Genomic DNA, 27,139 nt, shown 5'->3' with positions numbered 1-27,139 from the left:
GGAGATTATTTAGTATGACTTTTCAAGTTGTGTCCATTTAGTTCCAAATACTTTAAAAAAGATTCTAATAGTCTTAAAAACTTCCGATTTTATATCTAATAGTAATAGGTCTCTACCGTTAACTTTTTTTAATTTTTCAATTTATCGCTTACACTTTTGAACGTCTGAACCTACCCAAAGTCGGCCTGCAATGTGATCCCTAGCCAGTGTTAAATGATAAAGGTCTATAATACATAAAATTAGAAGTTTTGAAAGTCTAGGAACTTATTAAGACTAAATACATAGCTCTAAAAGTTCAGGCCAACGTTGTAATTTGACTTTTTTTTTCTTTCCTCAGATTCACAGCTGTTCATTTGTATTACTCCGCATATTAAATGAGAGAATGAATGACAATAAACAGATTCAATATAAGTTGGCTTCGGATTCATATTCAATTGCTTTGTTTAGGAGAATCCATATGGGTAGTTTCTTCATATATTTGATTTGCTGCATGGTTTTACAAGAAGAGTATTTGACCCAGCATGTTCTATTCGATATGAGTAAGAAAATAACGTAGCTCAATATCGAGTTTCTATACATCTAAAGAATAACTACATACAGGTGAAATGCTGATGAATATTCAGAGAACAATCTCAGTATGGTTGCTCAGAATGAAATTTTTATGAAAACCAAGATATGCAGACCTAAGATGTAGAGCACGAAAGCAGATCTGAGTAGCATCAGCCTCTGCTGGCTCTCAGTCCGACCACTGGTGCGGTAAGGAAGTTTGTGGAGTGAGTCAGCTAAGTGGTCTGAAAAATTCTTGTCAGACATGCTTCTTCCGAAACGATTACGTGCGATGTTAGCCTCACTGCTGCTACTTTGAAGCCTCCTTGATAATGCATTTAGTTTTTCTAGTTCCATCTCCTTCAGATGGATGTCACTAGCCAAACCTTCAGCTTGTGCCTACAAACGGAAGGAAATACTTCTAATTTGACTTTATTGTCTGAATGAAAGTTGAAGTATTCGACTTCAGCAATGTAAGATTCACCTGTTTCACAGCTAGTTGCTCGATGAGGCTATGGAGCTGTTTGTCCAACATTTTCTCTCTCTGAACTGCAAAAGTCATTGATATCAAGTCTTTGAAAAAGGAATAAAGAGGGCAACATGCTGACCAATTAAAAATACCTGGTAATGGCTGTTTCAGAGCTTTATCCTGAAATTCTGCCCACCTTTTTTCTAAATGTTTAACTGTATCTTCCATTGAACTCTTAGAAGAATAAAAGAATTATTGTCAGCAACGACTGTTTGGGAAAATGGAGAAGAGGGGAGAAAGTCTAAAAAGAAAGACCATAATAAATCAAAGTGAAGCAGCAGACCAGTTCTTTTTTCTTGATCTCTAACTTTTCTAGCAAGGCAGACTTTGATACTTCCATATCTTGTTCTGATTCAATTTTAGAAGGTTTAGATGCCATTTTTTTAGAGTTGATGGATTCGTCATTTTCCAGAGCAGCTTGGGCTTTTTCAAGCTCAATTTTCCAGATTCTTGGTTGTTTCTTCCAACTCCTGTAGTTGAAGAAAGAACAGAGATTAAAAAAACAAACGCTAATGACTTGAGATTATCCAGGAAAGTTTTTGTATTCTGTTAATAACACTTAGACCTGAAAGGAGAACTCCAGGAAAATAAAATTCATGTTTATGATCACAGAGGAAACTGCTACAATTGATATTTGATAAAAGATACATTTGTAACAGCAACTGAAACATAGTTAGGACGGTAACCATTACCTCTAACTTCCTCAGAAGTAAATCTGCTTCCTGCCTTTTTTCCTGAATTTTATTTTCACAATTTGATATAGCCTTCTCGTAGGCAACATTTTCTTCCTGCAGCGATATCTCTCTCAATTGGACCTAGCAATAGGAATGATACCAACCATCAGAAGTAATAGTGCAGCATAACCACAAACGTTTTGTGCATACATGTAAGAAGCCTAATATGATTAAGTGTGCCCATTCAAGTGACTGTAACGTTTCCAACAATGATACTGAGGAAAAAACTGGGCCAAGTAAGAACGTTTCTTCAGCACCCTATATTGTAAATCATATCAACTTCCAGATCCATTAATGCACAGAAGGCTAAATATTTATGAGCAGGAACTGCCAGCATTCTCTTCTAAGTACTAGTTTAACTCCAATAGATCATTATCTTCAGCACGCACTTTCAAAGCCTCACATTTAGCTAAGGTTATCTTTCAACCTTTTAGCATTGTTTGTTCTTATCTAATAAATTTCACTTTGCAGATAACACTGATTCTGTCTGAATTCTTTTTCAATCCTCTAAACCTCTCGCCAATAAAAGGGAAATAAAGATACAAAAAGGGATAAATCAATAATAGAAATTCATCCATTTCCAATAACAATGGTTGTATTTCTTCAAAATGATTTCGAATACTACATTCGTTTCAGGCATCAGTTCTTGGAGTCACTTTTACAGAGGCAACCAGATAACTTTTTAAGTTGGAGTGCATACATGAATGTCGTATACGCTGGACAACTACGAAAAATGGAACTTGAAAATTAGGGTTCCAATACAAAGTCGAGCAAAGAAAAGATTTAATTGTTCTGATCCCAAATGAGAAGAGTAACCAGCATTCAGCAATGCACCTGAAGGAAACTATTCCATTTTTAGGCTATATAAACCATTTAGACCGATCGCAGAGAACGACAACCAAGAACCAAAGACCGAGACCAGTAAACCCTCAATTCCACAACTCCAAAGTAAAACCTAGATTCTATAAGTAACAAATATGATCAGAATCAACAATAAATATGGGAAAAACAAAAGAATCTGAATGCTAACCTGTTGGCGAGTAGAAGAGTGGGCGTTCAATTGAAGAGTAAGAGCGGCACTGGACGCAATAGAGTGGGCATGAAGGTGAGGGAGGCTTTGAGAGATGTCGGGAGGAGGCAGTCGAAGGCGCAGATCGTGGATCGAGCGGCTGAGAGAAGCTGCTTTCTGATTCAATTCTCGAACGTAATTTTGCTGGTCGGGAGTAAATATAATGGGGATCGAAGCGGTCTGTTCGTCGTTGTGATTCGCGCCGCCGCCGCCGACGACGTCCGCCGCCCATGCGAGCAAACCAGCCATCTTTGCCTGATCCCCTCCGTCGCCCGCTGCCGCTATTCTATTTCTCCCACAGTTGAAGCGCCGCCGGTATATAAGGAGCAAAATGTCTTGATTGCAACCTAGGATTTTCGATTAAATTATAAGATTACTTCTGCAAATTAAATTTTAGTAATATCATTTTCACCGTTTGTTTAATTATCAAAAGCGAACGTAGCTCGACCGAACTTTCTTCTTGGTTTAGGTTTTGATAATTAGAAAAAGATATATAGTTTTGAAAACTTTATTTTTATTTTGAAATTTGACTAATAATTCTGTTTTTAAAGGAGAAAATAAACATATTTTTTAAAAACAAAAATGAAATGGTTATTAATTGACATTTACACTTTTTTAATTTTGTGTATCTATAAATTTTAAAAGAATGTCTAACACAAATTTTTGATGTTGATCTATAGACATTTTTTAAGAATCACGAGTTTGTTAGATACTAGGTTGGAAGATCAAAGTTCTACTAGACAAAAAATATTCAATTGTGTATAATAGGTCTATGAATTAAAAAAAAAATGACAAATAGGTCAAAAAGTTATTAGACTTTAAATTTAAATTAGTCCATGATTTATTTTGCTATCTTTAAAATTGATTAAAAAACATATTTGGTCCATCGATTTAATATAAATATGGACTGGGATATCAACTACGATGCCACTTGGAAAACTTTAACAAAAAAAAAACGAATATTGTGCCTCCCAACCCTTATGACTCTCATCTCCCGATCACCATTCTTACCCACTAGCTTCATCCTCCAATTGTTGGAGATGAGTGTCAGGCAGGACGTAAGTTCCAACCAAATCGAGGTTAAAATTTGGCCTTCACCAAAAGTCGAAAACCAAAAGAAACACATTTTTTAAAAAATATGTTGAATAGATTTCTAAATTTTTACTTTTGTACTAATAGATTCGTGAATTTTGAATAATATTAAATATGTCAAATATTATTAAACACGAAATTAAAAATTAATACTAAACTTAAAATTAAAGATTTATAAATTTATCAAACACAAAATTTAAAAATACACCCACTTTAAGCTTCAAAATTTTTTTTTTTTTTTATTTTAAGAATCTTAAACTTCAAAAACTTATTAAATAGAAACTGAATTCAGGTAATCAATTTGTAATTTATGAACTAAAATAGAAATTTAATATTTTTTATTTGGCATCTCAACGGAAATGAGAAGTTAGATAACAGAATAGATCACGCAAGCAACGACGTCGTTTATTGGGTGGCGATGAACTTCAAAAGTTGAAGAAACGAGTCGTCCTTCTTCTCCTCGAAGGAGAAATGGCGGAAACCAGTGAAGAAACTCAGAGGCTGAAGCGAATTGCGGCGGCGGCGTATGATTACGACAACGACTCCCGATGGGCCGATTACTGGTCCAACATTCTCATTCCTCCCAACTTGGTTTCTCGCTCCGACGTCATCGACCACTTCAAACGCAAATTCTACCAACGCCACATTGTCTCTTCTCTCTCTTTCTTTAATTTGGAGTTAATGTTTGTGAAATTATCCAGTTTACTGTTCTGTTTCCCGATTCTTCCACACCCTTTATTGGGTTTTCTCCAATTCTGTAATTTGCGTCTCGTTTTGCTTTTGGCGTTTTGTTTCTTGATTTTCTGGCTGCCTTGGTTCTTGGGAAACTGGACTTAGAGTTTGTGATTGGAACTGGAAGTCATAAATTTGTTACTTGTACCTGCATTTGCTCCATTCTTTTCTATTCTGAGTGATCTGGTTCTGTTTACCTTGTATAATCGCTATCTGTTTTTCTTTCCCCAGTTAGTTGTTGAGCTGTGCATTTATGGTGTGATTGTTTTGTGGTTTTTCTTTCTTTTATCGTTTTTGAACTTGTTTTTTGGTGTATAATTTTATATCTCTAGGGTTCTGGTTGGTTGATTGGATTTATTTGCTTCAATAGACGATCATCTTAAACCTATTGGGTAATATGTCATTTCCATACCTCAAAAGAGTAATTGCATTCTCGTAGCTTCAACTCAGCACCGTGTCATTTGTATATCGTGTCCTTGACTGGAAATATTGGATCATAAAGTTGATGCCAAAGTTATAATTTGAAAGAAAAGGGAAGAAGTGAGTTGTAAAATAGAAAGAAAGCTGTGGAGGAATGAAGAGAGTTACTTTGGCCTGTTCTTAGTCATCTTTATTCTATGTTGTTTTTATCCCTTGGAGAAAACAGGACATTTAACTATAGTTTGCGATTGGAACCTCATTTGACTTGAGGTCAACAATTTAACTGCTGATATTTAATTGACATGCAGGATCCTGATCTTGTAGTGCAGACAGTGTCTTTCAGCAGTTTACCATCTCAGTCAGCAAGGCAATCTGCACCTTCACCTCCTACAAATGATCAAACTCAGGCACAGAGCTCAGGTGAGGGATTTGTCTTTATTTATCAGCAAAATAGTTGCAGTCCAAACTAGACTTACATTGTATATTTCCAGGTTTATTACAAGATTTACTAATTAGGTTACTTGTTTATTGACAATATAGGGTCAACTACTGGGAATTCAGGAACGTCGACAACTACGGATTCAAATCCAACTTCTCAGCACTTGTGTCTACATATGATTCTCTTTTCAATCAATGCCTGGGTAAAGTGAAATTTATATGCACTTACAATATAGGTGTATGCCTATGCACATGCAGTGACAAGTAGACTTCTGCACATCTCTGTATAAATGTATACAATGTTATTTATTTTCATGTATCTTAACCTTGATCAAGTTTCTTATAGCAACTGTATTTTAATTGTTTTGGAGAATGTAGTTTTTTTTAATATTAGACAAAAAAGATAAATATATAAACAAACTTACATTTAAGGAAATCTCGGGTTGATGTTTCTATATTTGATTAGTTTAATATTATTTTCCTTAAAAAGAGTTATTTGTTTACTTATTTGGGCAGGATAAATTAGTGATGTTTCAAAATTTTAATGGTGTTGTTTTTAAATCAAACCCATATTTCAGCTAATCTTTTATTCTTTAGCCCTTCTAAATATCTTAGAAGTGTGTCAAATAGACATCTGAAGAACTAGATTTTATTTGCAGAATCAAGTATGGTTTATCCATCCTTACCTGTCTTTCATTATTTCCTGTAGGTGCTGATTGTGGCATTGTTTGCAATGTTACCAATGGTACCCAAAAATCTTTCACATAGGGCTTTTAGGCTTTCTTTTATGGGAACCACATTCTCCTCTCTGTTCTCCTTGTTGATTAGTTGTGGGGTAAGTTTTTTGTTTGAGTAACTAGTGCCTTCTGATATGCCTCAAGGTTTTTCTGACCTGTTTTATCTTGTAGGCGCCCAAAGCATTGGATATGCAGGCTTTGGAAGTTTACTTCCAGTCAGTCGTTGCAACAAAAGCTTTTGTCTACTTCATTTACTGCCTCACCTTTGTAGCTTCAAATCTCTGCCTTAAATGTATTGCTGCTTTCCCTTTTACCCTTGTTTTCATCAATAAGTTAACTTTATGCAATTTTTACTTAGTTATGCATGGTATAACAGTTTCTCCTTCGTTACAGTTGCTTTAATTCCAATTATATGTGGAACTATTGAGCAGATTGCCAAGTTCCTTAGGCGTAGTTTCCCTCGATCTTTATTCTACAGGTAAGTGGCAAGGTTTCTCTCAAGTTAACTTGTTTACTTGTAAAAATTAAAGAGATTGGGTTATTTGATGATAGCATATAGAAGTTCATCCGTGTTGTTTTCCCTATCCCTTCTGAATGCGTTTCTCCTTATTTTCTTGTTACAGCAGCTAGGGAGGTTAGGAGCTTTTTTGAGAATTGTTCTGGGAGAGAAATGAGCCTCTCAAATGCTTAGTAAATCTTTGTGCATTCCTCTTCCTAACATTAATAAAAAATTAGCTAATTACATAAATTTTCTATTTGAAATTCAGTAGTTTCTACGAATGACTAGGTGATGGATGTAGCTCAAGGTTGGGTTGTCCAACTATGAGAAAATTTGTGAAATAGTAGTATTTTAAGCCCTGTTTACTAATAATTTTGTCTTTTTTATGTTCTTAAAAATTATGATTACTTTCTTACCATTTATTTGGTATGTTTTTTACCTTTCTTAAAAATATATTTGAAATTTTAGCCAAATTTTAAGAACAAAACCCAGTAGTTTAAAACTACTTTATTTAGTTTTTAAAATTAGCTTATATTTTGGAAGTGTTTTTAAAAAGTAGATAATAAAACAGATAAATACAGTAAAAGGAGTATTTATAAACAAAATTTTAAAAAACATAAAACAATCAGGGTCTTAAGTATTTGTTTTCCTATTTTTACACATCAATTTTATTTTATTTTATAAAAAACTAGAACTTCAATGACATTGCTTTGAATCATGCAAATTTGGTTGGGTGTTGTAGGTTGTTTGGATCATCAGAAATTTTCTTTTAACACCCCTGTAACAAAATGTTAGATACTTCAGTAACCGGTACAGGCGGTGAATGAATTTATTAGCTAGTGAATAAGTTATAGGAGGATTACTTTGTTAGTTGAAGGGTTGGAAGGAAGGAAATAGTGAAAGATAGGGCGGCCGAGTTCAATTATCTAGGTATCCTCCTGCTTGCTGTATTTTTCTGGTTTTCATCTATTTCATGCTATTTGAGAGTGCACCATCAAAGTTCTCAATTATTTTCTGCTATTCCTACTTGTACTATCGTATTGGCTGTACTTTTCCTATTTTCAGCCATTTCATACACTTTCAGGGTTGTATCATCGAGTTTTCAATTATCATCTTGCCTCGTGATCGTTTTTGATAAATAAAAAGGTTCTGTAAGATGAATGCGGTTATTACAAGGGGAAAGAAGTTTCATCTCTCTCCTACATAACTTAAAAAAACAACATACTTTTTCTGTCCGATGAAGAGAAGGACCTTTTCGAGAGAGAGAGATAGAGAGAGGCAGTAATCTGAGTAAATGTTGTATATGTCATGAACTTATTAAATACAAAATTGAAATTCAGGAACATGTTTGACAAAAAGTTAAAAGTTTAGGGATCTGTTAAAAACTTTTTTTAAGTTGAGATGCAAACCAGAAAGTTCAGGCACTAGAATTTGTAGTTTAGCCTTAATTATAATTTCAGACTATTCCCCGTGGGTTGGATATTTACAGATCTGATTGGTTGTTCAGGAAATGCTTGGAGCGACCTTGTGCGTGGGTGGAATCAAATACGACTACTCTCTCTCTCCTATCTTCAAATGTTGAGATTGCACTGGGTTTCCTTCTGATCATCTCCTTATTCTCGTAAGTTCAGCATTTTTTTTTTGTTTTTGTTTTCCATCATAAATATATTCGTTCATACTTTGTAAATCGATCAACACGATTCCTCCGTGCAGATGGCAGCGAAACTTCGTGCTGACATTCATGTACTGGCAGGTTGGTTTCTTCCTTCTCTTACAACCTGCACGAAACATGGAAAATCGAGGGTATTAATTTCCTAGGAACTTTTTGTTGCAGCTACTAAGACTCATGTATCACTTCCCCATGACTGCTGGGTATCATCAGAGTGGCTGGGCTAAAGTTGGGAGAAAAGTAAATCCATTTGTCAGCAGATTTCTACCATTTCTGAAACCTTCACTCTCTGCAGCAGAAAGATGGTGGATCAGGTAGAAAACACAGACTAAGAAAGTGTTTCTGTTAGCTTTCTTTTAGTTTACTGAATGAATATTCACTTTTTTTTTCCTCAGAAGATAGAAGCCTTCTGTCATCAGCCTGAGGTTTTTGGATGGAGATTGTGAATTGGCCCTTTCCTTTCCTTCACAACAATTAGTGAGTTGATCAGAGAGAGTTTCTGAAATAAATCTCCAATTTCCTCCCCATGATTTCCAATGTCCATTGGAAGTAATAATTGTTCTGTTTTGTGCGTGAATTCAACTTTAGTGTAGAGCTATTCAATTTGTAATAATATCATTCTACTTTTATGTCGAGCAATTGGGATTGTGAGGGTAAATTATTTGCATTTTTTGTGAATTGATTAAGTTTAGTTGGTCAATTTTGACATTCCTAACTTTTAATTTCATTAAATAGATTTTGTCCTACGAATTTGAATGGAGCTCAATTGACATATTCTTGATCAAAAAGTTAGGAATTTGATCCATACCTACATGTTACCGAACTAAAAAGTTAGGAATGTCAAAATTGAGCTAAAAATAAACTAAAACAATAAATTATAATATTGTGTATTTTTATCATTTCATATTTTGAGATTTATATTATGCCTACACACCACTCGGGCATGGATTAATTTTTGGACACATAAATCACAAAATAAAGAAATTGATAAGGCAGTGATATTAAATAAAGAGTTTTCTCAAAATTTTCTTAAAAGGTATGTATCCCTTACAAACATGTCAAAGTTAGTTTTATGACCTTCCCTGGAAGACGACGTTCCCTTTAAAGATGAATTTCCCCTCGACAATGACCTTTCCCAGAGGACGATCTTATCGTCTAGAATGACCTTTCCTTTGAGGACGGCTTTATCTTGAGGACGATTTTTTCCATGATTACATTCCCTTCGAGGACAACTTTTCATCAAGGACAATTTAACCCTCAAGCATGATCTTTCCTTCAAGAACCACTTTTCCTTCGAAGAAGACCTTGTCCCGGAGGATGATCTTTACTTTGAGGACCACTTTCTTTTCATGGATGACTTTCCATTCTATGAGGACCTTCCCCTCGAGGCTAATCTTTCTTTCGAGGATAACTTTTCCCTCGAGAATAACCTTTTCTTCAAGGACGACTTTCCCCTCCAGAATGACCTTCCCTTCCAGGACGACTTTCCCTCGATGATGATTTTTCCCTCCAGGATGACCTTCCCTTCGAGAATAATTTTCTTCTCAAGAATGATCTTTCCTTTGAGGAGGACCTTCCCCTAGAGGACGAATTTTCCTTCGATGATGGCTTTCCTCTCGAGGATGATCTTTCCTTCGAGGAGGACCTTCTCCTGGAGAATGACATTTGTTTCGAGGATGACTTTCCCTCAAGGACGACATTCCGTTCGAGGAGGACCTTCCTTTGATGATGAGTTTCTCTCGAGGACGACGACTTTCCCTTGGGAGACGACCTTCCCTTCGTACATGAGATTATTGATGCTCCAATTTAAAGCAAGTTCAAAATGCTAACCTTCAAAACCTATGACTATTAGTCTTCCCATCATGATAGAACCTATATTTGAAGAAGACTTGATGTAGTCCCGAGCTTGGGACGAACCAATATATTTTATAGTGTTTGCTTCTCCATTCCTATATTGTATTTTCTTTATTAGTAATCATACTAAGATATGCTTCGTCTCGTGGAAGGGGAAACTAGTTAGATCATTATTGGATTAGCTCTTATTGGAGGTCTAGTCATTTTATGTCCCAATAGAAAGGGTTTTTCTCTTCTCGTATAAACAAGAGAAAAAGTTATAGAATTATATTTTCAAGGGTTTCGATATGTTATGTATGGAGCATAAAATCAAAGGTACATACTTTAACTTTAAGAAGAGCCGTTTTCAACTTCTGAGTAAGCGATGGTTTTCGTCTATTAGGTTTGAACCTTACATGAATCGAAAAGGTACCATGTATAAATATATGGATGAGAATTGAGATTCATAAATACAACAGGAAAACAATGAAATATATATTTCTCTAGGATGCAATATATATGCTCTTGTATCTGACATCCGTTGGTGATAAGCTTTCACTCAGCAAAGGGTTCTCATTGTTATGTTACAAATTGAGAAACCAATTAAAAGTAAATCATAGAGTTGAGTAAACGTAAAAACATATCATGTCGTCAATTAATATGCTTTTAACAGCTTAGTTTTTAGTGTCTTTATGGCTCTTCCATAAGTTTCTAGCAGTTTAACTACATAACAATCTTTCCCATAATGTTATATTCACATTGGTAATTGAAGTCTCACTGGAGGGTTCTTTTGTAGCTATTGAAAACTTGTCAACTCAATATAGCTCTAGCCTTTAGCCGCGTTACAAGCTTGTCTACTTATGTGATGCTTTAGAAAATTGCATTTAGAATAACACATGCACTCTCACCCAGCTATTTTGAATATTATTGTTCTACTGTTAACTTGAGTCTAACGCTTTCTCCCCCTCTTATATCAAGCGAGAATCATAGATTAGTGCGACACATTGGTTGATTAAACAAAAATTAGAGATTGAACTCTTCAAATGACACTACTAATGAATTTTTGTTAGTATCCCAAGGTGCCCTTTCGACTCATAAGGAGGAAACTTCAGAAGATATATTTTCTAAACAAAACATATCTTTTCTAGCAAGTTACGGTAAAGGTTTGATTGATCCATATGTGTGGGAGAAATCCCTATACATTGTATAGGACATAACTACTCAATATTTTTTTTATTTATTTTAAAGAATTGTCTTTTAAAAGGTCAATAATTTTTTTAGTACAATAAATAGGGATGGAAAATTCGAACTGACCATCAATTGATCAGAGTTAAGTAAGGCAAAAAAAGTACATTTTGAAGAAAGGAAAGAAAAAGAAAAAAGAGTTTTGTAGTCTCCGAGTCTTGAAGGAAGGACCACAGGGAGAGTTCCAGCCAAACAGATCGTTGTTCGGTACGCCACGTCGGCAGCACGAGATTATCCAATTGGACTTTCAATGCCGCGTGTTTTTGTCCTTTACACTGCAAAATGGAATCCGACAATTTCGATCTTGCCTGCCCACACAACTAGAAACCGCTTTCAATTTTTCAAATCTGAATCTCAGAAAAATTCTCCGATCGCGGCCGGCTCCCCCATTTGATCGGCTTCGATTCTTCCGCTTCTCCGTTTCTCCGTTTCTCCGGCGGTCCATGGCGGCTCCGGCTGACCGCCTCCCTCCCGTCTCGACGTTTCCCGGCCCCGGGATTTGTTTTGACGTTGATCCCGTGGAGACCCAGCCTTTGCTTTCGAGGATGCTGAATTATCCGCTTGGGATTATTCACCACCCGTTGCGCCGCCGCCTCGGTGCAGCGAAGCCCCAACTGCCGCGGCGCCAGCAGTCTTTTAGCCAAGAGTGTTGCCATGCTGCCAAAGAAACCGTTCTTCTTACTCGGTTGAGTTTCACTCTCCTTCGATCTCTCGGGTAATTTGGAAATAAAAGGATTCTCTCTCTCGAATTCGCCGATTCTGTCGATCATATGTTAATGTCGTGCGATTTCGATTATTTGGAAGTCTGAATGCTCTGTTTGAGTGGTAGATGTGAGCGTGTGTTTGATTATCTCCTGGGTTTGTGGAGTGTGCTCCGTATGATTGCAATTTGCGATTGGTTTCGCTGACCTAACACGGTATCGATGTTCTTTTTTGTCTTCAGCTCGTTTTATCTATAATCCATTATCTGAGAAAATTAATTGGAAATCATTTGTAGATTGGAATTTTACGCTTTCTGCTCCTTAATTTGACTTCATAACGAGGGGATTATCAATCATTTAATCTCTTATTATATTAATTTTCTTTGTTCAAACAGGAGGATCAGTAAATTTGTATTTAATTAGGGAATCTCTACATAATTTATATTAATTTGGTTCACGATCCCTTCTTTTCTTTCAGGGTAGGGTACCGGTGGGTCGTAAGATTAACTGCACTTGCAATATATGCCATTCTGCTTATGCCGGGTTTTCTTCAAGGTATTTGTTGTATGGCTTATTGCACAAGTGCCTTTTGCTTTGTTCATTTCTTTTTGTACTGCAAATTATTCTTGGACTTTTGTAAAATTAAACTTGGGGTGGAATTTTTATGCCCTAAGTTCCGTATGGGGAATACGAATTAAAGCACAACTATAGAAGCCTTTACTTAAATTAATCTTCCGCCTTCCTCCCTAACCTCTAAAAGGCGTAAAGCTGATAGCCTGATACTCTCTCTCTCTCACGTGCCTTTCTCACTAACTTCTTAATAGTACTCTCTTCCTCTCTCTCTTGATCTTGTTCTTCTTGGCTATCTTTTGTGTACTTCGAGTAAACTCACCCAAATTTCCCAATACTTTAGCGTAATGAAACTTGTAGCATATAAATGTTTTTGTTAGTGGCCTTTAAGAAGAGAAATTATTAGAGAAGGTTTGAATAATGTGACTGATGATTTTATACTATTAGATGTATAAAGAGATTAAAAAATTGTGGTTTGACCGACCATGTTTTCAATGGTTAGGAAATAATTTCCCTCTAAGAAAGGGTGTCTAGGTTTACATCATACTCCTTCCATGACTAGATCAATCTCGTGGTAGTTGGTTCATAACCTCCCTGTATTTTATTTTTGCTTATCCGTGACAGTTCAATGAGAAATGATAATTTATCTTTCTTGTTCGAAGAGAAAAGAAAAAATATAGAAACCTCCCAGTCTTTGATCACTTACATTCTATCAGAAGTAGTAATACTGTTGTATATATCTCTCCACAATGGTGCTCCATCTGCGAAGAAAGCTTGGAAACTCAACAACACCTCTTTGTCACCTGCACCTATGCAACAAATTTCTGGAGGTCCATCCTCAACACTTTTGGTTGGTCTACAGCCCTCCCAAATGACCCCCCCTATTCTCATAGAATTCTCTCTTGCTGGACAGCCATTCAAAAATAAAAAGGCTATTCTATGGATGAATTTTATTCGAGCCTTCTTATGGACTACTTGGGGAGAAAGAAACCAAAGAACCTTCAACGATAAACCACAACCTTATGAGAGGTTTTTTGATGGCATTGTTTACAAAGTTGTCACGGTGTAAAAACTCTCCTCTTTTTCATCATGATAGTTACACTTCCCTATTAACAAATTGGAAGTGTTTCATGTAATCCTCTATAGGGCCTTTTGTAATTTCATACATCAATGAAATTGTTTCTTTCACTAAAAAAACTGTTGTATATATACTCCTATGAAAACATAATTTTGTCATGCTACATGTTGAACTACATAATTTTGCGAGAAGTTCTAAGCAGAAGCTCCTGAATCAATCTTTGAGGCTACGAATCTGTCTGGTCTAAACTATTGGGAAAATTTCAAAATTCCTTTTTCATCTTTCAAGCTGTCTTACTAAGACTTCTACTGGGAGGGTAACAGTATTGAGGGAACTCTTACATGGTTGCTTGGGATAAGGTCAAAATTTCTGCCTTGCCTGGGGGACTGGTTGTTGGAGTTTTTCTGGACCCTTTGATATAAAAGAAATAGAATAATTTTCTTCATGAAGATAAAACTATTTTTTTTTGTGGAATCATAATAATTCTGTGTTTGCTATTTGGTGTAAACTTCACAATCTTTTTGTAGTTACAATCTTTCTTTCATTTGTAATAGCTAGAAATCTTTTGTGTAACTTCTTTTGTATGGTTGAGATGTTCTGTATTCTCTTTAGTAAACATCATTCCATATGAATCTTGATTCACTTAGTTGTTTGTACCAAAATAGTGTCTATGCCTCTTAGGTGGTCAACTGCTGAGAATTATTCACCTTTTTTTTTTGTCCCAAATGAATCTTGATTCACTTAGGTGTTTGTAAAGATAAACTTAGGTGCAAGGGGAGAGGTATGCTTCGTCTTTAACCTGTAAATTTTCGACTACTATTAGAAAATCACTTTAGAACTTATACATATTCAGAGTTTAGACTCTTACATGATCGATCATGCGACTCTCTGGCTGGATATCAAGTGTACAACAAAATTGGTCTTAGTTAAGGATGTTGTTGCATACAATGAATTCAAAATCAATTTAGATGGCAATACCAAGTCTTGAGAAAAAATGGAAGCTAAAAATTCATAGGAATTATTCGAGTTGATTAATGAAACTTTAGTAAATTGTTTAAATTAGCTGTAAAGTATCATTTTCTATACTTATATCCAAGGATATTAACTCATGTCAATATTAAATAAATGGATAGGAGTGAGAGAAATGAACAAAAAATCAAGATAATTTGTATAATAGAGAGATACCGGAAAATGTAAGTTAACAAGTTATTTTGTAACTTAAATATGAATGGGTTCCACGTATAATGAATTTGTAGATGAGCTGGAGCATATGCGAGCACTCAACCAGCTAGCTGTAAACCATTTTCAGCACTTTCATCACATTTGGAAAAAAAACGTAATTATGCCCTCGTATTGATGTTTGCATCTCAGATTTGAGAAATTATTATATATATCATCTTGATTGATATATTACTTTTGGAAATTTTGTTACATGATTGCATGTACTGGATAAAGCGGGCATATCTAATATTTTTTTTTACATCAGTTATGTATGATTATTACTACTCAAGTCAGGTTCGGAGGGATATTATTTACGGAGATCAACCAAGAAATAGGTAGGTGTTATCCTAGGACAGGTAATTGTTATGTTTGTTTTTTCTTTTTTCACCTTGAACATTATCTATTCATTGATCATGGCATAATTGTTTCTTATTTATTTATTTATATTTTTGATCTTGCAGCTTGGATTTGTATTTACCTAGAAATACTGATAAAAAAAGACCAGTTGTGATATTTGTTAGTGGCGGAGCTTGGATTATCGGGTAAGTGATTTGAGGTTGATGGCATTTTGCTTGCCCATCCGGAAGAATTTCCTCAAATTGAAATGAAATTTTGAATTGGTTTCATTCAGTTCTTAGAACACTCTTCTTCATATGCTTTAAAATTTATATTACAATGCATTACTCTATGATTATTATTATTACTATTTTTATATACAGTTTAGTTTTTTGGGATTTAATCTGGAAAGATCTTATATGGTCTTTCTTCTCATATTTTTTTAAAGTTTGAAAAACAAAAAATAGAGATTACAAGAGGTAAAAGAGGTTTGGTTTTCTCTCAGCCAAAGACCAAACGAAAGTACACACAACCTTTCCTAATTGGCTTTTATAAATAAACGAAAGATTTCAAAAGTGATGGGAACATACCAGCCGTACAGTATGTATATACCCAAAGGAAGAATGGCAAAAAGAAGAAAAAAAGTTAGTTATGTTATTTGAGAGTGCGTGCTAGAGTGGGCCCCATTTTTTAATAGGTTGGGCACGACAATAGGTCATGAGGGAGGGGTTTATCTTTGGGGTTGCAGGATCTTTTCGGGCATCTGAACATTTGTTTTGTATTTTGGCCTTAGGGAAAATATCCTTGAGGGAGAGTTCTTGGCCTCTCAAAGTGCTAAGGTTAACCTCTGTTTTGGGTCCTATTTTGGGGTGTTGGTTGAGTATATTGCAAATAGACCATCTGAGTTCTATCAAAAAGCTTTTTGATAGAATACTCCGGAAGGAGGTTAGGAAGCAAAGAAGATAATAAATCATGATATCCAGTCAAGATCTTCAAAAGTTCTATAAAATTTCCAAATTACCTTTTTAAGAAAGGATGTGTATTAACTTAGCAAATTGATCTGTTTGATTAACTACTCATGGAAGTGTTTTTCCTTAGTTTCCCAATATGGAAATATTACAACATTTTTCTTTAACGTCGATTTTCTAATGTTTGTTGACAATTTAGGAATAAAGCATGGGGAGCTCTACTGGGACTGCAGTTGGCAGAGAGAGATATCATTGTGGCCTCAATTGACTATAGGTAATGCATTATGTTCAAGTGGTTAAACTACTAGTAATCCCAAAAGCTAAAGCTCAGACGTATAGGTTACAACATATTTAATCTTTTATTCTTATTTTTAGCACTCCCCTCCTCTTGTGGGCTTAGCACAAGGTCAAACAACTATCAATATTAATTGGGAAAAAAATGACATTATAGGAATGGAGGACCCCTGGTTCTAATACCATATTGTATTACTATTAAGCTCAAAAACTTAATACAAGCATTATCATGATTATAGTCAATCTTTTATTCATATTCTTAATACAAACATTATCATGATGAGCTTTTCTTCCTCGTCTCTTTCTTTCTTTATTATTATTATTCTCTCTAGTTAGATTTTTTTGACTGAAGAATGATGGGTACAAGAGACTTGTCTGGAATGGAATATGTTAACTAATTAATTTGAATATGTCAAGTTTGTGTTGGTAATATTTGCACTTGTTGGAGTTTCTATATTAATCTGATAACTCTCTACTTGCAGAAACTTTCCGCAGGCTACAATTAGTGACATGGTGAAAGATGTTTCTAAAGGAGTTTCATTCGTTTGCAACAATATAGCAGACTATGGAGGAGATCCGAATAGGTAACCGATAGTTTCTTCATGTTTCTCATTCCTCATCATACGTTCACTATCTTATCATTTTATTTTCCCCACCTGAATAGAATCTTTCTGATGGGACAATCAGCTGGTGCACATATTTCTGTTTGTGCCCTCTTGGAGCAAGCAATCAAAGAAGCTGGAAAAGGAGATAGTGTAGATTGGAGTGTCTGCCAAATAAAATCTTATTTTGGTTTATCTGGAGGGTAAATTTCTACTATTGCTTTATTCTTATGGAATTTAAGGGTTTCTCAGGAACCCATATGAAAAATGGTACTAAGCCTCTGTGATTTGTCTGATGAATATTAGTACCATGTTTGCCGCCAATGTTAATTTTGCTCTTCTTTCAACAGACCACTTAGACGAAGTACTTTTTGTAACATTCTTGTGCTTTAAAGATGTCAGACAGAATAGAAGAGAAGAATTTGAGCCGGAGTAATGTCAGACCATATTTTTGCTCGACTTGTGCTCTAAAAAACGGCTGGTTGTTGCTAAATTGATGGCCCTACTACCTCTCAATTCCTTGTCTCTGGAGCTATCTTTTTTTCTGTCCCCTGGATTCAGTGCTGATAACTAATTGGGTAGTGAAATAGAAAAGATGATATAGAGAAATATCTTATGATATGTTTGGTTCCTTTTAATGCGAATGGTTTATATCTAGCAACTCCTCTCATTCATTTTTATCTATCTGAGAGGTCAAGGTCAATACCTTGCATTCCGTAGCTTTTTGAAAGTTGAGGACCTTATATTTTACTTATAAACTTTGTGTTGTTTGAGATGTTTACAATTGTACTTCACAAACGTTCATTAGTCAAACTATGTTCATAAAATATTCATGCTAAAAAGTATTAGAAACATCCTTAATTGACAATTGCTTTTCATATTTCATTTCACTACTATTCCTCTATCACAGGCCGGCCTTCGGCATTTAGAGAGTCCTAGTTATTGGTCACTGTGCAATTTGCTTCCTTGTTTGGCACATGGTTGAGGATCCGGTTCTGAAGTTTCCTTTTCCAAATTCTGTGAACAGTTATAACTTACTGAAATTAATTGATCACTTTGATGGTCGGGGCCTATATCGTTCCTTATTTTTGAGGTAGGTTCTAAATGACTTTTTGTCTTTCCTTTTCTTATCTTCATTAACTGGCTGATTTGTTCTTCAATTTGTGTTATTTTTTTCTCTGTAGCATAATGGAAGGTGAACAATCTCTGTCCCAATTTTCCCCTGAAATAAGAATCCAAGATCCTAGCTTTAGAGATGTCATATCCAGCTTACCTTCTTTTGTTCTTTTCCATGGCACTGCTGATTATTCGATCCCATCAGATGCCAGGTTAGTCCGTTTCTCTTATTGAATTGATTATAGATGAATGCTCATCAATTATTCTTTAAGTCACCTTTTATCTTCTAAATATTTGGAACACACGAGACATGAACACGACACATATACGGTGATACATTAATTTCTAAAAATTTTGGTCATGGACATGGCATAGCTATACACTTTAGTGATTCTTGTGCTAAAATTTTGTTTAAGTTTATGATGTTTATGCATTTATCATACAATATTTTATGTCAAAATATAAAACATTCAAGATTCATCTCAACCATCTTATCAAATTTCTAAATGAATTAACATCTTAATAAAAAGTAAATTTAAAGTAATTTTAGTATAGAAGAGAGACATTCTGATCGGACTACTCCAACTATATGCACATCTAGCTCATCTATTGCAGTGACTTGTGAATCTATGTCTTACACCATTGGAATGTTCGCTTGAGCGGTTGACACATGTTTATTGTGCTTCACAAGTGTCCAGCACGTGTCTTGTTATTGTCAAACTTGTAGTGAATTTGTTCATTAGTGCTAGAACATGTTTATTGTACTTAACAAGTGTTGGACATGTGGTGGACACTGATACGCTGCCCAAACCATAGTGTCCATGCTTATGTAGGGAAGTTTTGCAATCTTTAATCCAGTATAAATTTGTTAATATGAGAAAAAAGGTATATTTATTCATGTATAAGCATGTATTTGGAATGAAAATAAAAAAGCATGCTGGGGTTCTATTTATCAAGACTTTATAGCTTTTCTGAGATCAAATAACAGATGTTTGCTAAATCAGCTCTTGCTCTGATACTTGTATTTAAATTATGTACAGCTATGAAATCAATAACGAAAAAAGAAATCCAATTTTATCCCCTACTCATGCTGTTCTGTGTTCTCAACTTCAAGAATAACCTGGCAATAGAGAAAAAAAAAAGGAATCATATTGTCATGGGGATGAATAAGTTCTATGTCATTTGCAGTGAATCTTTTGCGGAGACACTTGGAAAAGCAGGGGCACAAGCTGACCTCTTTCTCTACGAGGGAAAAACTCATACAGATTTGTTCCTTCAGGTGAGCTGACCTCAAGGATCTGTTGCTGCTTCTGATGTTGCTTTATGGTTATTCTCAAGATTGATATTCGAATATCTTTTTTTCTTTCTGTACTTTATGATCCTCTTACAGGATTGATTTAGTATGACGGTTTTGACATACATCCATACATGTAATTTATACATGTATTTGATAAAGAAACACAACTTTTCGTTGATATTTAAAGTCCGAAACGAGCATTTTCTCCCAACTTTATCTACTGTATTTGTTCTATCCAAGAAGATCACTAAGTAGCTTTATTATCTTTTGCAGGATCCTTTTAGGGGAGGCAATTACGAACTTTTTGATGACATAGTTGCCATATTACACGCTTGCGATGAGGAAGCTTTAGCAAAGGATTCCATGGCACCGCCAAAACCGCGCCTTGTTCCTGAGATTTTGATAAGATTGGCTCGAATGGTTAGCCCTTTCTGAAGCCTTCCTTTTTCTCTCTGTGTATTGGCTATGTATATTTTACTCTAGAAACTCCTGAATCCAATCTGCAATTGCAGTTGTAGGAGAGCATTCAGAACTTCTATTCATTGTAGCATTAATGCTATTGTTGGTTTAGAAGTAGTAAGCCTAAGATTACCCATTGATTATGTAATATTTCTTGAATGTTCATCAATATAACATTAACATTCACTGATTCGCTTATTCGATTTCGACTTGTGCCATTGTTATGATCTCTCTCTTGAAAGATTCATTATACCACCAACTGATTGTTAAACTGAAGGTTAGGAACAAAGTTGCAGATTCATCATTCCCCCTAAAATGAAGTGAATTTTTTATCCAGGGATTTGATGGTAATTTGAAGTCCTCAAAGTGCCTTTGAAGAATTTTAGAGTTGTTTTCTCTACATGTATAGCAAAGTTTTTCAACTTTATAATAGCAATTTAACAGAAAATTTCTTGCAAAATAACTGAAAATCCCTATAGTTGATTTACGAAAGATGATATACTCCCTTAAATGATACCAAGTGGTGGAGAATATGATTCAAATGTTCGATTTACAATTATATCTTCTACGTTAACCATTGTTAAAAAAAATGTTAGATAAAAGATTTGATGTACGGTTAAATTATTGTTTTATCAATATATTTAAAGACGTGTGTCACTTGTATGCTATTGTCATCGTCGTTTCTTAAATATTTACCTAATAAGCAATGATTTAATAGAATAATGAATGGGCTAAACCGAAAAAAAAAATTAAGACGAATAAAACCAAACCAAAAGAGAAATAAAACCATCTCATTATTTTTATCAATACTTTGGGAAATACATCTCTTGATGGTACAAGAGGTTTGAAAAAAAATCACTTCCCCAACCATGAGAATCATTTTAATTCAAGTAAAAAAAAAAAGAAAAGAAAAGAAAGAAAATACTCCATCCACGTCAATAGTATTCATCTTTACAATAGAATGACAACTATACCAATAAAAATAATTGTTCTCGTCTATCTCTGCACACTTTTGCAAACCCAACACCTTTGACTTCAACATTTCACTTTTCCTTGTTATCATTATTATAATTTTCTTTTTTATAAGAAAGTACAAATCTTTACAGAAGAGAAATACTATTCCTCATGATTAAAGCAACAGGTGAAGCTCTCAACATCTACAAATATATACATATATATATATTTAATGTATTATCTGATATTTCTGCAACCTAGCTATAAGTTATGGTGATGTTTGATGATCAAACCTGGAGAACATAGACATATAACAAAACACCCACTGTGGTGCTCCATTCCCTACCCTATACTACAAAACCAAATTTATAAATCTCCCTATTTCCTATTTCAATCACTACTCCAATACAAATACATATAGCTTCTGCAGTTTGACTACATCTTATAGAAAGAGAATCACTGTGATTGAAGGAGAGAGAGAGATGATGAAATAAGAACCCAACTGGGTATTGTTTGTGTCAGAGTTCATCACTTACACCATTGATTTAGTTTAAAATTATAAGTTTGTAAAGACCTAGTGAGCTATCTCGCTAAATGAAAGAGCGTTGCAAGGGCAGGACTCGGTTTAGGATCCTTGATCCAGTTCAATTAGGTTCTTCCATGAGAAAATGTATGCGTTTTCTTCGGTACCCTTTTCTCAGGATCGGTTGCTTTCCGATTTTGGAAGCTAGCATTTTTAATTACCTGGTGTGATTCAATCTTTCAAGTCAAACTTTTCTATTGCCCTTAGGATCAAAAGGTAAGTCAGAGGTTTCGAATAGGTTTCTAATTTTCTGGGATTATGTCTGTTCAGATTATATACTATTGGAAAAATTCTATTAGGTAATTTAACATACGCTTGCACCACTCATCATTCAAATCTACCGAACATTAGTCCATTACATAATTCTTAATTCTTAAATATTATAGGCTTTTAATCCGACGCATTTAATATTCAAAGACTTATTAGAAACGAGATTAAATGTTTATAGAATAAATTAGAACTTTTTGAAATTTACAAAACCTATGAAAAAAATTTTAAAATACAGGAATTAAATGGACCATACAATTCTAAAAGAGTTTCAAGTTTCTCGACACAAGTCGATATACAACTGACAAGTGAATGCTTTACCGAACTTTGTACAACTCTTTGAACGTTGAACCTGCACTCCAAACGCCTCGTATAGTTTCTCTTTTTCTAGTTGTCCGATCCTCATTTTGTTTCTTCCAACGTAACATTTTCTCTCTCTCTCTACTTCTCTTTTTCTCTCTCTAGATTGATTCATTTCACATATCTCTTTCATGGTAGCTTTGCATACGTCTGCATGCTGTGGTTTCTGTCTGGTTTTACCATGTTTTCTCTCCCTCTCTCTTTTTTATAGGAAACTTTTTGGAGAATACATATGGTGATTTACAGAAATATCATAATGTCTCAAATCATATCAGTGCAATGGCTTTAATTTTGGCACGAAAATTTTCTGTTTGTTTCCTGGGAATCGGTGAAAGAAAAAACACATCAACCTGCAAACATTATATCTCATCCTCTGATCCCAGCTTTGGGTTTAATTTATGCTGCACTCGTAATTTGTCATAAATTGTGAGATTTCAACTCACGACTTTTTAGTTTGAAATAGACTCTTTAATCAGTTGAACTATATACTCAAATTGATTGTTTGAAGTGATTTTCATATCATTAGAAGTAATTTTCAATCATTTCAACAAAAAAGTACCTACGAACTAATACTTCAAAAATCACTCTAAAATGATTTTAGATTTTTCTCAAGATTAATTTTATCCGTTTGCCAAACATCATCAGTTTAAAGCAATGAGATTTTTTCAATAACAAAAGTGATTTTAGCTAGGTTAAAATCACTTCTAAACATACTTTTAAATTTATTTTAAATAGCGAGAATGAAAAATGAACTTACGAAAATAGCTAAAATTATTTTTCATGCAAAGTTTAGAAACAAAACAAAACATTAGACCAAAAAAATAAAATAAGTAGGGAAATTTGAGGGATCAAAATAAGGTTTAATCTTTTTTTGAAATATAAAACTAAAAACACAAATGGCTATCAAATACAATGCACTCTCCGTGGTATAATATTATGTCCACTTTGAGCATATGAGCCCTATAATTAAGCTAATTTTTACTAGGTATGACTCAAAATGTCTTGTACCAATAAAAATGTTATCTCTCCTCTATAAATCATAGTATCAATATTCATTTGGCAATGGGAAAGTAGTTCATGCCTGTTGCAAACCTTTGTTAATTAGGTCCTTATCTTATCAATGTGAGATCCTAACATATAAATCTTCATTTTATCTAACTAAGTGCAATTTTGACCTTTTTTTTTCTGTTATCCGTAAGTGTTTGGGTCAAGCTTACGTACACCTCGACTAATCTCACTAAAAAAAAATAAAGAAAAAGAGAGTGAAAGAGTTTGATCGCATTCCCAACAACTACCCTTGAACTACAAGGGTTATTACAGTCACATACTTGAATTTTCAATTTGATCCATCATCCCTACAGTTGTAAAATTGTTACAATTAAACCTTTAAATAGTACAAAATGCACAAACCATCCCTAAACTATTAGTATTGTTGCAATCAAACACTTGAACTATATGATTGTTAAACTATATCAAACCCAATTTTTTTTACATCAACTTTTTAGTTTTCTTAAATCAAGAATGTCGATTCAGCATCGACTTGAAAACAAATTTTATAATGGTTAATATTATAGTTTTTAAATTTTTTATAGAATTAAAAAATTTGAGTTAAATTGTAACAATTCTATAATATGATATATTTATCGTAATAAACTTTATGGTTCATAGGTGGTCTAATTTGTGCATTTTACTTGAAAATTTCATAAAATTTGTGGGGTGATTGATCAAATTGAACGATGTTATAAATATATAGCAACCCTACAGTTGTTGTAATTTTCTCATTTTTATTTATACTTCATTCTCTCTTAAAATAATTTCAACAAGGGTATAAGTATGAACTAGCTAAGCATCTTACTTCTTCTCTTAAGGTCGAGGTTCAATTCTTCATCTCTATATTTGGGATCACCGACCAACTTGACTTACCGGGATCTTATTACTTTAGGGATAAACTTTTCCCTAAATAATACTTCTATGAGATTAATAATGCAAAAAAAAAAATTAACTTAAAGATTTGTAATTCACATCTATTTAGTAATTTTCGATTATAAAAGAAAAAATGCAAAGAAAAAAAGTTGCCCCCAACCCAGTGCAGTTAATGTTGTTGTCATGACCTCATTTTCCTAACTAGCAATTTTCGATCCTTTGGTATTTCCTAAAATTTGAAAGACACAGAAAAAAAAGTGGCCCCGAATAGAATAATTCATTTTCCAAACTAACAATTTTCAAACCTTTGGTATTTCCTAAAATTAAAAAGAAAAAGGTGCCAATATGAAATAACTCAATTAGTTAAGGACATACCTCGACTAAAAGACCGAAGATTCGAATCTTCACCCCGAATGATAGTGATCGAGAAGAGCTCGATCCCCAACCCCACCTATCCTCACTCAACATCGTCAGTTCCTAAAAGAACAAAAACCTCTAAAGTTCTACTAGGGGAGAAGAATTAGAAGTAAATTTCAATCCACATGTCTCTCTCTTTTTTGTCTTTTTGGAGAGAGTGAGAGAGATGTAGAATATCTTTAGGAAGGGGTTGAATTGCAAGTCATTTCATAGAGGTAAACAAATTAAAGGTTTTGGAGATGGGGCCTCCCCTTCAAAAGGGCTTTAGCAAATGAGCTGATTGGCCATACAATCAAATCAAATTCCACACCTACCCCTACTCTCTCTCTCTCTCTCTCTCTCTCTCTCTCTCTCTCTCTCTCTCTCTCTCTCTACTACATTCCATTCAAATTACTCCTCTTTCTCCTCTCTCCTCTTTTTCATTTTATTAATGTTCCTCGTTTAATTAACTATCCATCATTATCTAATAATCACCGTCATATTATGCCCTACTAATCACCTAGATCCTTTAATCTCTCTCCCTCTTTTATAGTTGAAGGATGCATTGATTTGAACCTCTTCTCTTATGCAAAATACAAAGGGTATGGAAAATGAATCAATCCACTTGACAAGTGAAACTGTCTGTATCCTCTGATTTTACTAGAAATCAAAGGTTCAAATCGCTCGTCCTTAGTAAACTCGTAAAAAGAAAAAATATATACTCTCTTTAAAGCGCTCTTTTAGTTCAAGCTTGGATTGAGATTTTGGATCGATTTATAAACTCTTAGGGCCAAACTTGTTAGTTTGTGTTTGTCGTATTTCCTTTTGGTAAGTAATAAGAGTTTGGTTTTCTAGTGTAATAATGTGGGAGTGGGGATTTGAACATCTAACTTTTAGAATTATACGAGACAAATAGCTAGTAATTAATAAGAGACAAAAGTTTCATGATTTGGCACAATTTTGTAAACTCTTTTTAACTTGTATGAAAATGGTTTTTAGAATGAATTTTGGTCTTTCAAGTACGAAAACGTGAACTGAAGAAAATACCAGAGTATTAAATTTCATCAACATTTTTACATGTGCATGAAGTTCGACATTGACATGAGCTAAGGATGAATTGAGTGACATTTCCATAGTATCGGAAAGAAATCGACAAAACATAAAAATATCAACAAAATATCAATAATATAGACATAATATTAATATAATAAATTTCAACTTATCTAAAAATAGTTGAATATTTATTTGTTATTTTAAATATTTCTTATAAATTTTTTATTTTTATATTTTTCTAGAAATATTCACGGACATCTCATTTGTTCGATATTTTCATATATATTCTCATAAAATTGATACCTCAACATTTACAACATATCAACATTTAAAACTACCTTCCAGATTATATGGTTCATCAGATTGACTATAAATTCTTATAAATAGTAGGCACTGATTCCAGCTACTATGAGAGTGGTTTTAGAGCAACTTTTGATATTAAATAAAGGTCTCTATCTGGTTTCACTACAAAAATTAAATAAAGGTCTTTTTACGTCGCAAACGCTTTCGTCACAAGAAATATCGCTGAAACGCTATCGTTGAAGGTCTTCAGCGACGAAAAGGGGCTTTATGTTTCCGCTTGATTTTTTTATCAAATCATTGAAATTGTAGTTATATTCTTTGAAGAAGGAAGTAAAATTGAACGATTTTATTTTTTTCATAGTTGGTAAAAAAAAATCGATTGTTTTATAAAAGTTCTTACTTCTATTTGGAAGTTTAGTTAATTAAAGGTGATAGGTAAAAATTGGTTATAAAATATATTAACATGTGAATAGTAATGGTAACATAAACCTAGCTCATAAGTAATTGGCATCTACTTCTTCTGTTAAGGTTGGAGGTTCAAACCCGAGTACCCCAAATCATTAAAAACACATTTACCTATTTTTTCATTGGTTTGGCTTGGTTCCATCTATTCTTTATCGAATTAAATCAAACTGGACCAAATCATTTAAAAACATTAAGATAAGATAAGCGTACTCCTCTCGAGGTCGGAGTTTCGATCCTCCATATCGAACTCCTCCCGTAATCATTTTACAACCTATTTGTGATTACTTCACTAGATTAATCTTCTAATGAACAAAGAAGATTTTCAATGTCATCTGTTAGAGATTAATAACTGATTTAAGTACAAAATCAATACACGAAGCAATGAGCACGGGATTTAGTAAAACTAATAAGTCATTACACTTAGAAATAGCAAAACTTAAACTTAAGAATCTTCTACGTACTCTGATATCAAGTTAAATCATCGTTAGATAACGTATACGACTTTAGAACTATGACATTTGTAGCAAATCAAATCATTTGATATACTCCCCCACAAACTTTTCAAGAAGCTAATTGGTTCAGAGAAATTATACATCGATCCTAAAGGTCGAATGTTGGAATCCTTCACTTTTGAATTCAAAACAAAAACA

The 27,139-nt window shown here is 34.1% G+C and overlaps 3 protein-coding genes across 8 annotated transcripts; 2 read left to right on the top strand and 1 right to left on the bottom strand.

The window, feature by feature from the left end:
• Positions 1-401: 401 nt before the first annotated feature.
• LOC111013251 (golgin family A protein) lies at positions 402-3,241 on the bottom strand. The gene is given in 7 exon segments (XM_022287673.2): positions 402-945; positions 1,031-1,095; positions 1,168-1,249; positions 1,359-1,514; positions 1,516-1,545; positions 1,768-1,890; positions 2,840-3,241. Coding segments are annotated over 7 exon segments (1,044 nt in total). The 5' UTR covers positions 3,128-3,241; the 3' UTR covers positions 402-645.
• A 1,119-nt stretch (positions 3,242-4,360) lies between these two features.
• Positions 4,361-9,132, top strand: LOC111013250 (uncharacterized). Of its 3 annotated transcripts, none has more exons than XM_022287671.2 (10): positions 4,361-4,618; positions 5,431-5,542; positions 5,663-5,763; positions 6,270-6,395; positions 6,469-6,589; positions 6,691-6,775; positions 8,304-8,417; positions 8,510-8,549; positions 8,631-8,779; positions 8,864-9,132. In XM_022287671.2, the coding sequence occupies exons 1-10, from the start codon at positions 4,442-4,444 to the stop codon at positions 8,865-8,867; spliced, it is 1,029 nt and encodes a 342-aa protein (XP_022143363.1). In that variant the 5' UTR covers positions 4,361-4,441; the 3' UTR covers positions 8,868-9,132. The 3 variants fall into 3 exon arrangements, with proteins under 3 accessions (XP_022143363.1, XP_022143364.1, XP_022143362.1); XM_022287670.2 differs by having other exon boundaries at positions 4,363-4,618; positions 8,861-9,132; XM_022287672.2 differs by lacking the exon at positions 8,864-9,132 and having other exon boundaries at positions 4,362-4,618; positions 8,631-8,783.
• A 2,700-nt stretch (positions 9,133-11,832) lies between these two features.
• Positions 11,833-20,383, top strand: LOC111013248 (isoprenylcysteine alpha-carbonyl methylesterase ICME). 4 transcript variants are annotated; one of them, XM_088127190.1, is made up of 12 exons: positions 11,833-12,228; positions 12,723-12,799; positions 14,638-14,673; positions 15,379-15,448; positions 15,575-15,655; positions 16,617-16,691; positions 17,194-17,295; positions 17,376-17,516; positions 18,341-18,406; positions 18,498-18,641; positions 19,618-19,708; positions 20,000-20,383. In XM_088127190.1, exons 1-12 carry the CDS (start codon positions 11,987-11,989, stop codon positions 20,159-20,161), a joined length of 1,287 nt encoding a protein of 428 aa, XP_087983316.1. In that variant the 5' UTR covers positions 11,833-11,986; the 3' UTR covers positions 20,162-20,383. The 4 variants fall into 4 exon arrangements, with proteins under 4 accessions (XP_087983316.1, XP_087983315.1, XP_022143360.1 ...); XM_088127189.1 differs by having other exon boundaries at positions 11,833-12,258; XM_022287668.2 differs by lacking the exon at positions 14,638-14,673.
• The last annotated feature ends 6,756 nt before the right edge of the window (positions 20,384-27,139 follow it).

Source organism: Momordica charantia (assembly GCF_013281855.1).
Source record: "Momordica charantia cultivar OHB3-1 chromosome 8 unlocalized genomic scaffold, Mcharantia_2.0 BLBB01000008.1, whole genome shotgun sequence".
Classification (NCBI taxonomy): domain Eukaryota; kingdom Viridiplantae; phylum Streptophyta; class Magnoliopsida; order Cucurbitales; family Cucurbitaceae; genus Momordica; species Momordica charantia.
This window is presented reverse-complemented; position numbering and strand designations above follow the sequence as displayed.

Bases quoted from the DNA above. Each gene is read 5' to 3' on its own strand.
- LOC111013250 (XM_022287670.2), top strand. From the start codon at position 4,442: ATGGCGGAAACCAGTGAAGAAACTCAGAGGCTGAAGCGAATTGCGGCG. The intron at 5,543-5,662 runs GTGAGGGATTTG...TTGACAATATAG, and splicing joins AACTCAGGCACAGAGCTCAG to GGTCAACTACTGGGAATTCA. The intron at 6,396-6,468 runs GTAAGTTTTTTG...TTTATCTTGTAG, and splicing joins CCTTGTTGATTAGTTGTGGG to GCGCCCAAAGCATTGGATAT.
- LOC111013248 (XM_088127189.1), top strand. From the start codon at position 11,987: ATGGCGGCTCCGGCTGACCGCCTCCCTCCCGTCTCGACGTTTCCCGGC. The intron at 12,800-14,637 runs GTATTTGTTGTA...TGATTCACTTAG, and splicing joins TATGCCGGGTTTTCTTCAAG to GTGTTTGTAAAGATAAACTT. The intron at 18,642-19,617 runs GTTAGTCCGTTT...TGTCATTTGCAG, and splicing joins TCGATCCCATCAGATGCCAG to TGAATCTTTTGCGGAGACAC.